A 15,334-nucleotide genomic window follows, 5' to 3' on the forward strand; every position below is an offset into this window, starting at 1 on the left:
ACAGTTAGGTGCCCCCGCACAAGTTCTGGTAGCTAGCACGCGCGTATTTCCCATTAATTTAACGAGTAAACTACAGGTCGTTAGATACAAACCTTTGGTAATGGAATATGTGGTAATTACACGACATGACACGTCGGTTTATTTAAATGGAGTTGGAACAAAATTTTATACCTCTAATGTTATTACTGTTCAATTTTTTAAACACGTGTTTGGATATTTCATTTCATTGCGGGAAAAATTATGTGTGTATTTTTATATATTGAGAGAATTTTAATGAGAAATTAATTCGTTCAAGAAGTATACTTGTAGAATCAACTGAGGTGCTCAAGTTCAACTTGAATTGTGCTCTACAGTCAACCATTTCTTCATTTCACCAGGAATAAAAGAAACCTAACACCTAACTTAGTAATTAAACATTTGAGCTAAAAAATAATAATAATTGACTTACAGAAAAGAGTTGGTATGTTTCAACCCACTATTTAAACCCATTTTCTCAATCAACCTCTATTACAATCTAAAAATCAAAGTTTTACTTTACAAACCTGTGTTAATGCCCCATGTACCCTTATTAAATTAATTTCAATTTTTTTGTCGCTAGAAATTCAGAATCACCTACGAAAAATATGTTAATGGCAGTAAAAAGTATAACCGAATCATATGTAACAACAAATTGAAACACCAATGGCTTTCCCATCTTGCATGATGATTTCCTTTTTTTTTTTTAATATATATATATATTCCCTTATGCTTCAATAATATTACTTTTATTTGTAGTTTGTTGTCTAGTCTATGTCAAGATTTCTTTTGACAATCAGTTTCAAGCATTTAAAAGAAAAAAATAGCTATAGAAGCGTATACGAAGGAGCATAAGGCAAAATTATCAAAAGAAAACTAGATAAATTAAAATTAGCTGGGTTTGTAGGTGGTGGAGAAGGTGGGTTAATTACATTGTCTATGATAGTAATTTAACTCATGGCCGTTTTATTAATTGATTTTTTTTTAACGGAAAAGTGGGTTTATGGAGTACTATAGTAAATTCAAATAACCCCACCCAGCATCCCTTATAAAAACACAAGAAAATCTTTTAACTGATTATGTGTGGGGGTGATAATTTTAAAATTGATTTATGATTCTGCTTAAAACTCTCAATTGAATGACTATAACAATGCCGTCAAAGTTTGATCGAATAACTTTTACGAAATATGTGGTTAAAAAATTGATTTATACTTTATCCATTGTTTGGGGGTAAATTTAGAATTATATTTTGAACCAATAAATGAATGACAGATGAAATGGACGCAATAAAAATGTCATTTGGAAGAATTTACTACATTGGATGAACTTGAAAATCAATGTTCAAGATTGGATACTTTAAGATATTTATGAGAAAGAATAAATTTAGTACAAAATGAATATTATTGTCCTTTTTGCCTAAGTATGACAATTAGCCCTAAAAACATCCTCTCCTTTTCACTAACCTCCACTATATTAATGTCTTACTCACACATATTAGGACATGCTCTCTTATGCTCTCATCTCCCTACCTCTCATGCTATCATCTCCTTGCCTCCCCTCATCTCCTCTCTCAAAGACACACTCTGTTGATCTTTTAGATCATTACTCACTTCTTCATTTTTGGGAGGCGAATCTTGTTCTCTACCTTCATCATCTTCTCCACCATATTATCACTCTTCAAATCTTTATTCATCATCTTCATACGTATCAAGACCAAACATGTCCACATAGCTATATAGCTTACGTTATTCATCTTGGATAATGTAAAATCTTATATAACCTCCTAATTATGTAGTGGATTAGTGATAATTAGCTCCCGTGGATGGAGGCCAAAGGTCGAACCAGATAAATAATATATTTTTTTATATTTATATTTATTTTGCTATATTTTCAATTTGAGATCCAAATTGTGTTTGACATATGAGCTTATTTGAGATATCCTATCTACACTAAGTATTATGTGAGATTACCTGAGGTATCCCTTGAATACACCCTAACTACACCTAAACACATATTAGGGTCCCATATAAAATCCTTCTGGAGTGTCACTAAGTGCTCCCTATTTTTCCTCGTATGACCAGCTCAATTCACTATACATATTACTTTAGGTCACCACTTAAGATACCTTAGTTAAACCACATGCCCCAAATATTAGAAAAATGCACTTATACCCAAACTTCGCACGAGCTTCCCTCAAATATAAATTTATTTTTTTGATTTAGATTTGAGCTGGAACCAAATAGTAAAACAAGACACATGGTGTGGATTTATTATTTCAAAAGACATATAATATATCATATAAAAAATCTTGTATTTCAGACTATTATATTTTTGAAAGATTTATTTCATTGGTGAAAAGCATAAAGATGCTTTCATTTTATTTAAAGGAAAGTGAGTCTCTTTTTCTTATTTAATTTTCTTTATGTTTTATAAAAAAATTAATATCTGCTTTAAAAAAAAATTTAAAAAAATAAATAAATGTTTAAGCGGAACGACGACCTTAATAAAGGCCTTTGAAGCAAATCCAATCCCCACTTCCAGGGAAGTGATTTTGTTGGTGGCTTGCTCATCTTTTTAATAGTGAACGTTTGCTGTTGATGCGGGATTCCGGTCCTCCTCGTTCTACGACCAGGATTTCTGCCCGATTAACTTCTTCACGACCAGAAGGTCTTCTCGTGAGGCTTCTTCTCCAGAGGTTCCTGCGCACACAGACAAGTCAGAGTACGCCGGTTGTTTTTCCCGGCGCAAACCCTCCGACGCTCAAGTCAGATATGAAGGTTCGGGGAACGCTCGCCACATATCTTATGGCTTTTTCGTAGTTTTCTCTTCTTTCGAATTTCTTTTGTTTTAATCTCAAAAATGCCAACCCCCTTACCTTCGTTGGCTACCTTTTTATAGGCTTCCCCTGAATCCCAGTCTTCCGCTTTTTCCGAGACGGTATGGGACTCTGACTGCTGCGTTATGGGTAAACGCGGGATCTTGCGTGTTACGCCACGGTTCTGGGGGAAGCGTGGCTGTCGTGGTTCTGCGAGATCTTGCGTGTTACACCACGGTTCTGGGGAAATGTGGCTGTCGTGGTTCTGTGAAATCTTGCGTGTTACGCCACGGTTCTGGGGAAAGCGTGGCTGTCGTGCCTAGATTCTCGGGCTGGGGAGCCTGTCTTGCCAACTGCCGTCGACCGGGTCTCCTCGCCTCTCGACCTCGAGCCGGAATGGCCTTATGCCTCTTACAGGAAATTGGCCTCGCGGATGACGTGCTCGTGGATGAGCAGGATATTTCTGCTCCTGTTCCCCCGCGCACCAGGCTTTTACGGGACATACCGGTTCGCAGAACTCTGCCATCAGATATCTGCTCACCATGCCTGGTCTCGTCGACGTATTTCTCCCAAACATTTGCTTTAATTCATTATGCGTTCATTTTTATTTTATTTTTTGTGTTCAAGCAACAACGTTCATAATCATTTCCTTTAACAAAAGTAATTCATTAAACAAATTAATTAAATAATATATATGGCATTATGGATAATACGAGCTTACTTTGGCACGAAGGGGCTCCTTGTCTTTTAATTATAAATAAGCTGTGGGGTGTCTTTTACCTATTGTGGATGGTCCATTTCAGGCACTAAGTTGAAGGCCCTGGATTTTCATATCAAATTTTTGTCGTTGCTTAATATGAAAATTAATGAATTAGGTCACCCACAACTTCTGACTCCATTAAAGAGACAAATCCATGATCGTGTCTTGTTTTACTATTATTTGGGAGCTTGTCGTACGTACGTGTTGAATTTACTCCGAAGAATCTTATTTTTGAGCTAAAAAAGGAGGTCAATGATATTGATAACGAAAAAAGGAGGAAAAAAATAATGATGGAGAGATGAAATAAATTTTAACTAATTATGTGTGGGGGTGATAACTTTAGAAGTGATTTATGATTCTACATAAAACTCTCAATTTAATGACTATAACAATGCTGTCAGGGTTTGGTCTAATAGTTTTTAAGAGATATGTGGTTAAAAAATTGATTTGGACTTTATCCATTGTTTTAGGGTAAATTTGAAATGATATTTTTAACTAATAAATGAATGACACAAGAATTACAGGGACAAAATGGGCACAATACTTAGAGCAATATAAAGATGCGATTTGAAAGAATTTACTATATTGAATGGTCTTGAAAATCAATGGTCAAGGTTGGACACTTTAAGATATTTATGAGAAAGAATAAACCTAGTATAAAAGAAATATTTTTTTTTCATTTTTCCGTAAATATGATGCATAACCCTAAAAACATACTTTTCTTTTAACTTAAGGATGACATCTATTCCTAACTTTTATACACTCTCCTTACGACTAGCCTTCATTATATAAATATCTCATTCACCCATGTTAGAGCATGCTCTCTTATGTTATCATCTCCTTGACTCCTCTCCTCTCCTCTCTCTCTCTCTCTCTCTCTCTCTCTCTCTCTCTCTCTCTCACACACACACACACACTCTCTCTCTCTTTTCATCTTTTAGATCATCACCCACTTCTCCATTTTTGGAAGGCCAATTTTATTCTCCACCTTTATCATCTTCTCCATCATATTATTACTCTTCATATCTTTATTCACCGTCTTCATACATATCAAGACTAAATATCTCCATATAGCTATCTAGCATATGTTATTCATCTTGGATAATGTAAACTCTTATGTAACCTCTTACTTATATAAGGGATTGGTGATGATTGGCTCCCATAGACGTAGGCCAAATGCAGAACCACGTAAATATTGTATTATATATATATATATACACACACACACACACACAAATGTTTATTTCACTATATTTTTAAGTTGAGGTCCAAATTATGTTTCAAGTATGAGCTTATCTGGAAAGCCCTAACTACATTAAGTATCTTGTGAGATCACCTAAGCTATCTCTCGAGTACACCTGAGTTACATTTAAACACATATTAGCCTCACATATCAAAAATCCTATGGAGCTCCACTAAGCTCTACCTATTTTTCCTCATATGACTAGCTCAGCTCACTATGCATATTACTTTAGCTCACCGCCTAGGATATCTCAGCTAAACCACATGCCCCAAATATCAGAAAAATACACCTAAACCCAAGCTTAGCACAAACTCCCCTCAAATATAAATTTATTTGTTTGAATCAAATTTGAACTGGATCTAGTGAAAACCACCTAATTGGTTCACGTCAGATCCTAGCGAAAATTTGGTGAAAATATCAATCTTTTTACTTTTTGAAAAGAATTACTATAAATTCTCTATATAAATTGAACATGTATAAATTTATCATTTTTTTTTTGTTTTTAAGCATTGAACATATCCAATAATTACATTTATTCCTCACTAATAAACGGGAAAACCTTAAATTTCTCGTAGCATTACAAAAACACATGGTATGGATTTATTATTTTAAAAGACATATCATATATCATACAAAAAAACTTGTATTTTAGGCTATTATATTTTTGAAAGATTTCTTTCATTGGTCAAAAGCACGAAGACGCTTTCATTTTATTTTATTTAAAGGAAAGTGAGTCTCTTCTTCTTGTTTAATTTTCTTTATGCTTTAAAAATTTGTTTTTATCTTCTTTAAAAAATTAAAAAAAAAAGAAATAAATGTTTAAACGGAACGGCGACCTTAATAATAGGCCTTTGAATCAAATCCAAGCCCCACTTCTACGGAAGTGATTTTGTTGGTGGCCTGCTCATCTTTTTCATAGTAAACATTTGCTTAATTCATTATGCGTTCATTTTTTTTAATGTTCAAGCAACAACGTTCATAATCATTTCCTTTAGCAAAAATATTTCATTAAGCAAATTAATTAAATAATATATATGGCATTATGGCTAATACGAGCTTACTTTGCCATGAAAGGTCTCCTTGCCTTTTAATTATAAATAAGCAGCGGGGTGTCTTTTACCTATTGTGGAGGGTCCATTTCAGCCACTAAGTTGAAGGTCCTGGATTTTCATATCAAATTTTTGTCGTTGCTTAATATGAAAATTAATGAATTAGGTCACCCACAACTTCTGGCTCCATTAAAGAGACAAATCCATGATCGTGTCTTGTTTTACCATTATTTGGGAGCATGTCGTACGTACTTGTTGAATTTACTCTGAAGAATCTTATTTTTTAGCTAAAAAAAGGAAGTCAATGATATTGATAACGAAAAAAGGAAAAAAAATTAATGATAGAGAGATAAAATAAAATTTAAACGACATTTCTCTTAAAAATGTTCAAAATAAAGTGTCATACTCATTAAGTGTGGTGAATGATTTTTCACAATTTTATTTTCACAACTTTTCAAACTAATTTATTGCATTATTTGTTATATTGCATATATCAAAAGCTATTCTAATACTAGTAAATAGGAGATCGGAAATTTATTAGGCTGTGCAAACCCAATAGGATCAGCAACATGTACATGCAGTAAGGGAGCATTCGACTACTTGCCATTGCCTCCAAGTACAAACACGACGGAGAAGAATTAAAATTTGAAGGAAACCCTTTTGATTCTTGTTCACTAGTGTCCAATTAGCTAACCCAACAAATCAAATTAACGTAATAATTAAATTATAAATGTATAAATAGCAAATTATTGATAGTTGAAGGGCATATGTGATTGGATGTATTAGTTTACCTCTCAATAATAATGTTCCAGTGGTGATTGGTGAAAGCATCCAAAATTATAAACAGCTAGCATATTCTCTACGTAATATGGTTAGAATTTAGATTTATAAACACTTTGTAATTTATATAGTATATTCTTAAAAATCTCAACCATGAAATAACAATAGCTAGTCTAGCCACAAAAGTTAGAATTATTGGATGGCAGTATCCATGTGGATCAATGTCAAGACATCGTTTAATAAAGAGAGTACTAGATTTGCATATCATTACCAGTATTACAATTTATTTTGACGATGTACAAGACAATGGAACATATTTGATGGTGACCAAAAAGATGGCAACTTCTTCGCTATGAATTAATGATTATTTCAAATATTTCAAAAGCATTAATTAGATACAGAGAAACAAGATTTAACGCGAAGCAATGTATATAAGTAAGCAAATGATACGATTTAGAGGCAATGCCATGTCAAACGTCCAATTGGATGCAGACATTTTAGTGACTTAATTAATTAGAAGCATTATTTATGAATAATGATTGCAATAAGTGAAGTGTTCGCATGAAAATATCTGCAACGAGGTTTCTATACAAAAAGTACACGTTGCATGTCTTTTCACCCCTACTTAATGGAGATTATCTTCCTAAGCCTAATAAAAATTCCTTATTAGAGAGTCAATGAGGATGCCTTGGCTCTCCTTGTGCGAAAGAACGCCTGAATTGCAGAGTCCCTGACCAATGTTACTGATCTCCCTGTTCTTTATTTATTATGCTGGCAAAGAAATTATAACTGGTAGGAAGGGGATATAGATGGCTAACGATAGTATGACATGAGGTCACAAGTTCCGGGATTATAGTGACTCAAAATATTCTCTCTCCAGTAACTGTAGGTAGTCTCGTAGTGGTAGCCTGGTAGATATCTCCATAAATATTTTGTCAAGAATAGATTTCTGAATTAGTTTCAGTAGATCTCTAAACCGTGGGCATTGTTGCATACAATTTACAATTTTTTATGTGTCATGATTTCGTTGGTTGAGCTGTGAGATGCTAGCCAATGAAGTCGTGACACGTAACTTGTCACACATAATAATGCATGTGATAGTACTTACCTTATCCCAATTTAAACTATTGGATTTAGATCTAATAGTCTATTGTTTTTTCATTTTAAAATCTATATATAATAGGGTCTATCATATGTGAATTTTAAAATAAAAAGACGATAGATCATTGAATTTGATGAATCTAATAACTCTAATTATGATCTTATATTTTAAATAAAGTATGAGATTCTTCATTATAACCTAAATATATATATATACAGCTACATATATACGTCAAAATGTGATTGAGTCGCTGTACTGTAGACAAGGTACCTTTGATTTAACATAAAATGATTTTCTCAAAACGAGGGGTATCACTGTTGATCGGGCTGATAAGCATTGTGCCCTAAGTTGTGGAAGGGGAGTTTAACAATAAGAATGAGTCCAGCCCAATACAATGCTACTAATTACATTTTCAAACCAACCAACGGATCTGTTTGTCAGCCCAACTCTTAACAATAACATCAAGATCTCTTAACACTGGAGTGTGTAGCCACCCTTCTAAAATCTTTATGACGCTTCTTTAAAATTTTATAAACAAAACTTTAGGATTTTTAAATTTTGTCCCACTAACTTTTCTTATCATAACTAGTTAAATACTAAATTTTTAGATTAAATAATCCTCATCATTTTCAACAAATTTTTAAACAAATGCCACTTTTACTAGTTCCATAAAAAAAAAAAAAACACCTCATAACTCTTAACGAATCACCAAACCTCATCACTCTCAACAAATCACCAAAACTCATCAAAAAAATATAGCATTGCACGATTGAAAATATAATCATCAATGGAGAGTTTTTTTAAAGTTAATGAATGTTCTTAAACAATATGAGTTTTTAATGTATTAAGCTTAGGGTTTAGGTTCGAAATTTACGTGGATTTTGTTGTAAATATTATTATTTTCCAATTCATAAAGCAACTTAGATTTTTTTAAAGTACCTAGATTTGAGTTGAGAAATAAAGAAAAATTAAAAACAATAGAAATCTTGAGATAAAAAAGAAATCCAAATTATATGCGATCGGTAGCTTATGTAACAACTGGTGCCAGTTGCACATAAGTTGGCAGTTGCATATATCATAGTATGTGCGATGAGCATGTAAAATGTGCCACATATTTATTGTATCATGTTTTATAGTTGTAATCATTTTTTTTTATATTTTTCAGGTTTAATAGATTCAGTTGTGCTTCAAATGTGTTACCACGAGTAGTGGGGCCTTATGAAGTACATGAATGCCAAGAATAAAGTTTTTTTTTTGAAAATATTATACATTTGAATAGCTTTTTAAAGAGTATATAAGGTTTTGTAGATAAATCCTGATGAATATAATATCTCATGAGGTTTTGCAAATAGATTCTAACAAATATAGTATCATTATGAAGATAACTTTGAAATATAGAAGCACAACATCTCGTGCATGTTTATTAGCTATAAACATATTTGATGATGAAATGGTCCAAATTGTGTTATATATGACCTCTAATATGGTCAACTACAAATGCATCCTTATATTTGTTACTACATCTCGAGTTCTAAACTAAGATCTTGTGCTACTTGTAGAATCTTAATTTTTTTTTAAAGCAAATATCTGTGTCCCCAATATATAAGAAGAGGTGTTTTTAATTAAATGCCTAAATATATTTTTCTTGAATAGTTGAAATTGTTGTTTTGTTAAAATTTCTCGTATGGCTTTTATAGTTATATTCAATTTACATATACTCATGATATGCCCAGGGAAATGATTGCCATAAGCTGCCTTCACCATGGTCAGTTCCTTCCTCAATTCAAGTGGACTATGCCTTGCTATTTTAGATTTTGTTATGTATCAATTATGAATTAAACAATTAAATCATTATATTAATTACATTTATAACAAGTTAAGAACATAAAAAAAAGTTGAAATATGGTGCGACGCAAGTGCGATAGCCATCTTGCTGCATGAAATTTAGTGCAACATGATGGCTATCGCCCCAAAAAACAATTGCATCGAAACTATCTCTTGGTGCGAAAGCCATCATATCACACCAAATTTAGTTCCCATCGCACCTCATGTACAAAAAAATACACATACAACTCAACAAATACCCCGTCGTGCCGTTGTTTAACATTTTATATACAAAAACTAAATACAACTATTTAAGAGGCATTTCATCAAGTGCCTAATGTGTAATAGTTGTAACTCATCATTTTAACCAAATTTCTTTTTATTATATTCCTCTGACAACTTATAATCATCTATAATCCCATTTAAATTCATTTAAATCATTAAAAAAATAATGAAGTTAGCTCAGCAAGGATTTGCGCTCTTTTCAATTCGTTTGATTTGGTGGATTCGAGTTTGCCGTCACCTTTGGCATTGCCGTTTGCCGTCACCTTTGCCATTGCCGTTTGCCGTCTTTCGTCACCATCGCCATTGCCTTTGATGATTCAGGAGAGAATATCGTGGTTCAATTTGTTAAGGGAGAGAGATCTGATTGTCAAGGGTAAGTTGGTTCAACAAAAAACTTGTTTGGCTAATTAAGATAAAAATAGTTTTGTAGGGTTATATTTCAAAAACCTTAGAGTTTTGTGGTTATTTTCATAAATTTCACATAATTTTTTAAAGATTTATATCTATTTTATATTATTAAAAAGTTAGTAAGGAATTTGGAAGAGTATAAAAAAACCTACTCATCTCTTAATTTTCCGATCCAAACCGAAATCGCCCATCCCCTATTTAAGAGGTTTCCTGCTAACCAGCTAAATCTTCAGTTCTGTAAAATAAATAAATAAATAAATTTGTAGACTCTCCGATAATTTCCATCTCTCAATTTTCTCGACAAAAAGAAAAATGTCAGCACTGGGAACATCGAAAGGGATTCTGGAGATCGCTAAGTTCGGTATCTATGTCGGCGTCCCGGTATTCCTAATGTATACTTTCGCCAACAACACCAAAAATATTCAGAAATTTATGGGAAATGTAAGTCTCACTGTCTCTCGCTTTTAAATTTATGTTTATGTTTATGTATTGAGGACTGATTATAGTTCTGCATAAGTTATTGAAAGCAAAACTCTTATTACCTGAGTCAGTAAAGATTTTGAATAGATTTAGTGTTATGTTAGATTATTTTGTTTCAGCTGTATTACATTTATTTTCAGCTTTTTTAATTCAACTGAAAATTTTGTAATTGGGGTTTCACTGTGAACTTATCTTTCTATTTTCAAGGAGTGAAGTGCCAACATTCTTTTCTTTGCCATGACAAGTTGCAGCCTTTTAAAACCTTATTGGGTTAGTTAAGTTTTTTGTTTGAAGAGACTTATCGAAGGTTCTTTCTTTCTCAAGTTGACCTACTTTGCCTTGTTTAGATATGAAGCGGGGCAACGAGGAGAAAACTTGCATGAAGATGGATTCTTGTTGTTTTAGTACTCCACTCCTTTTTATTGTGTCTAGAGATGATTTCTTATGCACTCAACTTTTTGTACTTATGGCTTTTGGTCAAATTGTGGAAGTTGTAATGTCAATTTGGTGCTGCTAATTCATATCTCAAAGCAGTCAACCAAATGTCCAGTTGGGTTGTGGTACTGTAGTTTTTAATCTACAGTTGCCTTGTATTGATACCACTAACTTTCCAGAATGAGTGGCCAGTGGGTGGGTGGTAAATGTTAGTTATCCAGCACTAGTGGTTGTTAGTTGGGTTCAATTGGTACAATCTCTTTTGGCGGTATAAGAGGTTTTGGTTCAAATCCTACTCACATTGATTGAGAGGTGACTTGGTTACCATCATGCTACTGACAAAATAGAAGTATTGGGAAAAGGTACAACTGGGTATGTACTGAAAACTTCACTAATGCATTTTGAATTAAAGCTGAAGCACGTATTAGTGGAATAAGGGATCAAGAGATGGATTTTTTTTTTGGGGGGTGAGAGGGGGGGGGGGGGGGGGGATGGCCTATCAATCATTGGTGGACCTTCCCTTGAACCGGTCACGAAGCTCTCAACTGAGTTGTTTAGGTTCTGGAATTCCATCTCTAGTTGGGGGTTTCAGTTCGAAGGTTATAAAATGTGGTGCGGGTTCATCTCTCTTACCTCAAAAGGTCAACTATCTATCCTACTTGCCGTTGTTGTTCAGAAGAGGAATCCCTTGGATTTGAGACAACCGAGGGCATTTATGCCAGCAACAAGTGCAGGAGGGGCAGCAGTTCCTCTTTCTGCCAAAACTACGGCCTAAGCTTCTAGCAAGCCCTAAGTTCATTTTTGGCTAGTCAGCATATTCCTTTTATACACCATACCATGGTATTTTGGAGTTTGCAAACCACTACTTGGTTGAGTGGCGGCATCTTCTGTCTTATGCTGGAGATGTTTTTGGGTTTTTGGGGTTTCCTCATTCATGACCTGATCATCACATGAGCATTTTAACTTTCGTTGGTTATTCAAGGAACGCTACTGGGTTGGAAGACAGGTTTTCTCTCTCTTGTAGTCCATTGTAAAGTTTTTCTATCAGTTTCTTTTTCTGATCCATGAATACCACTTGACTACATGAGCTTACTTGTTAATCTGTTGGTAAGAACTGTCAAAATATGATGGTTTCAACCGAATGTTGCTTAGAAGCTTATGTAGTTCACTAGAAGATGCCGTCTAGTTGATTGATACTCATTTGCTGCATTATACAGAGAAACCATTCCTTCTAAAACTAGAAGTTACTGGATTGCATGGTCAAAGTAGTGGGGGCTTCTGGTTTACTCAGAGTTTATTGTCTAATTGTGCATATTGTTAATGTTTTGTGAAAAAGAAAAGATCAAATAAGGGCTGTGGATGAGGTTCTAGATATCAACTCAACAATGGGTTGAGATGTTGGTGAATTTGTTATAGGTGGTGACTCTTAACACTGTATATCTGAAATTTAAGATGTGGATCCTTTTTTTTCCTTAAAATCTATTTGTCAAATCATTGGGGATGTTCTTTACAGGAATGTGCTTTTATTTTGTATTGCTGTCTAAATTCTAATCATTTGTGCTTCTTTTGGTGTGAAGCGATCATACGTAGAGTATCCCCCAGAGGGACCAAGGCCGCCATCACCAGAGGAACTAAGGGAGATGGCTCGAGAACTAGCTCGCAATAAGAACATTCGTTAAACACTTCTTAGTGTCGTAAGTTACTGTTGTATTCTATTGCTGTTCTGAGAAGTCAAGGTGTCTGTAATGTATATAATAAGTCTTGAGGATTTTCTTTAAGAAGTGGAGAATAAAAATAAACATCTGTTTGGATGATGTTATGCCTTATTATCATTGATTGCTTCATAAATGATCATTTATTTGTGTGGAAGATGATACGTTTTCAATTAGATTTATGTGCAGTTGATGGTGAATGGAGATTTTCCAAAAGTTCCTCACATGTATCTCCATTTGCAAAATATTGGCTCATCGGTGCCTTGTCCTCTTTAAGCCAGACATGAAATGAAGCATAAAAAATTGTGGAGCTTCGGTGAAAGTTCAATTTGATGCATAATGTCCTCAAATGATTCAAGTTGAGAGCCGGAAAACATTTCTCTAGGTTTCTTCTCAGTTCTTACTCACCCGGCCTATGACGCCGTCAGTCCTTACTCCTTTGGTGGTGTTTGATTTTAAGAAAGGGGAGGAGAGGAGAGGAGAAAAAAGGAGAGTAGTGGAGAGGTGATGAGAGGAGCGGAGAGGAGTGCAAAAATTAATTGTTATGGGTTGGTTTAATATTAAATTTGAAAGGAAAAAAAATTATGTATTTTTTATTTAGACAAATATATCCATTATCTTTAATGCTAAAATGTTAATATTATTATAAATAGAAAAACTTAAATTGTGAATTAATTTGATCGAGAAATAAATTAATAACAAAACATTTAATTTTATATTATTTTAATTAATTCATTATTATTTTATAATCAAAATAACTAACATTTCATAACTAGTTTTATATTCAATTTGGTAGGGGTGGGCAAAAAAACCGTAGTATTAAAAAAACGGAACCGAATCGACGGTTTTTTCTAATTCGGTTCGGTTTTTATTTTTTTAAAAACCCAAATATACCGTTTGTAAAAAAAACCGAAATGTCGGTTCGGTATTCGGTTCACTTAGCTGAACCGAAAAACAGAATTACTTTTTGATTTTATTCAAATCAAACATGATTTTATTCAAATTAAACATGTGTTATTTCTCTTTATAACATTATGATTATGTTTATATAGATGGAGTATTGGAGTTTGGTTATGTATTTTGAAATTTTAATATTTCATATTTTGGGAGTATCTTATTAATAATTAGTAGGATATTAGTGATAAAATGTATTTTGAATACTTTGTATTTATTGTTAATATTTGTAATAAAATTAAGATAAATTAATTGTTGAAAAAAATTATCACATTCATGAGGCCCAATGGGCAAAAAATTTAAAAATTTAAAATAGGCCCAATAGGCCCAGAACCGAAAAAACCGAACCGAACCGATCCAAAAAGAACCGTTTGAGTTTGGTTCTTATTCGGTTCTTTTTATAAAATAACCGATTTAAATCGGTTCTACTTAATTTCGAACCGAACCGAACCGTGCCCCCCCTACAATTTGGTTTCTATAACTAGTTTTATATTCAATTTGGTTTCTAGACATTTATGATTATTGAAAACAATAATATATTAGCACATTGAAATAATCTAGTTAAATAGAGATTTTTTTTTTTAAATTATAGCATCAAGTCATGGGTAGCAGTTGACTGCTGCTACCGCTATCTCCGACCACTGTTGACCACTGCGGCTGTTGTTGACCATTGTAGTTGACCTCTATTGACCACTATTTTTATTGCGTTAAATACATAAAATTATTAGAAATGGACGATTTACTCATTGGAAGTGTTAATTTTGCCGAAAATACACTATATGGTTAGAAATATGAGAGTTAAAATTTTATGAAACATTTAAACAAGATTTGAGGTCAATAATAATGTATATGTAACATCCCAAATCTAATATGTGTGGAGCACGTGGTAAATAAGGTTACTTATAAATCATAATTCATACACCAAATACCTCAAATTTTATTAATTAAATCGACAAATCCACAAGTCTAATGCTAAATATTTTCTCCCAAAAACATAAATATAGCAAAAGTCTCAAAACTCTCTAAATACAAATTCATAAATAAACAAACTTAAGGGAAACAGAAGTTCATCCTTATGTTATTCAACTAGTGAAACTAAATAAAACTCTAACTCTAAAGATAAGCACACTTTTCAAGAAGCTACTCAATTTGCAAAAAGTAGTGACGAGGGTTGAGCTGTTAACTCAGCAAAACAATTCCCAACACGCAATGCTTATCAAGTACTAAAAATATTGCAAGCCTTCTTTTTATTAAAACATATATTATAAGTCATAAATTTCATAAAACGCCATATTACGACAGATGACACAAATTCATAGTAATTTAGACTATTAAAAACATAATTAATCATGAGAGCAAATCGTATAGCATATATACAGAAAACAAAATGTTAGCTCATATCACATAGTATCACTTATACTACCAGTGACCCGACCAGAAATTGAATCAGAATCATAATATTGTATACACAT

At 33.2% G+C, this 15,334-nt stretch overlaps 1 protein-coding gene across 1 annotated transcript; it reads left to right on the plus strand.

The window, feature by feature from the left end:
• The first annotated feature begins 10,409 nt into the window (after positions 1-10,409).
• Positions 10,410-13,010, plus strand: LOC102609707 (uncharacterized). Its single transcript, XM_006489429.4, has 2 exons — positions 10,410-10,722; positions 12,774-13,010. The coding sequence occupies exons 1-2, from the start codon at positions 10,594-10,596 to the stop codon at positions 12,873-12,875; spliced, it is 231 nt and encodes a 76-aa protein (XP_006489492.1). The 5' UTR covers positions 10,410-10,593; the 3' UTR covers positions 12,876-13,010.
• Positions 13,011-15,334: the final 2,324 nt, after the last annotated feature.

This window comes from Citrus sinensis, chromosome 1 (genome assembly GCF_022201045.2).
Source record: "Citrus sinensis cultivar Valencia sweet orange chromosome 1, DVS_A1.0, whole genome shotgun sequence".
Classification (NCBI taxonomy): Eukaryota; Viridiplantae; Streptophyta; class Magnoliopsida; order Sapindales; family Rutaceae; genus Citrus; species Citrus sinensis.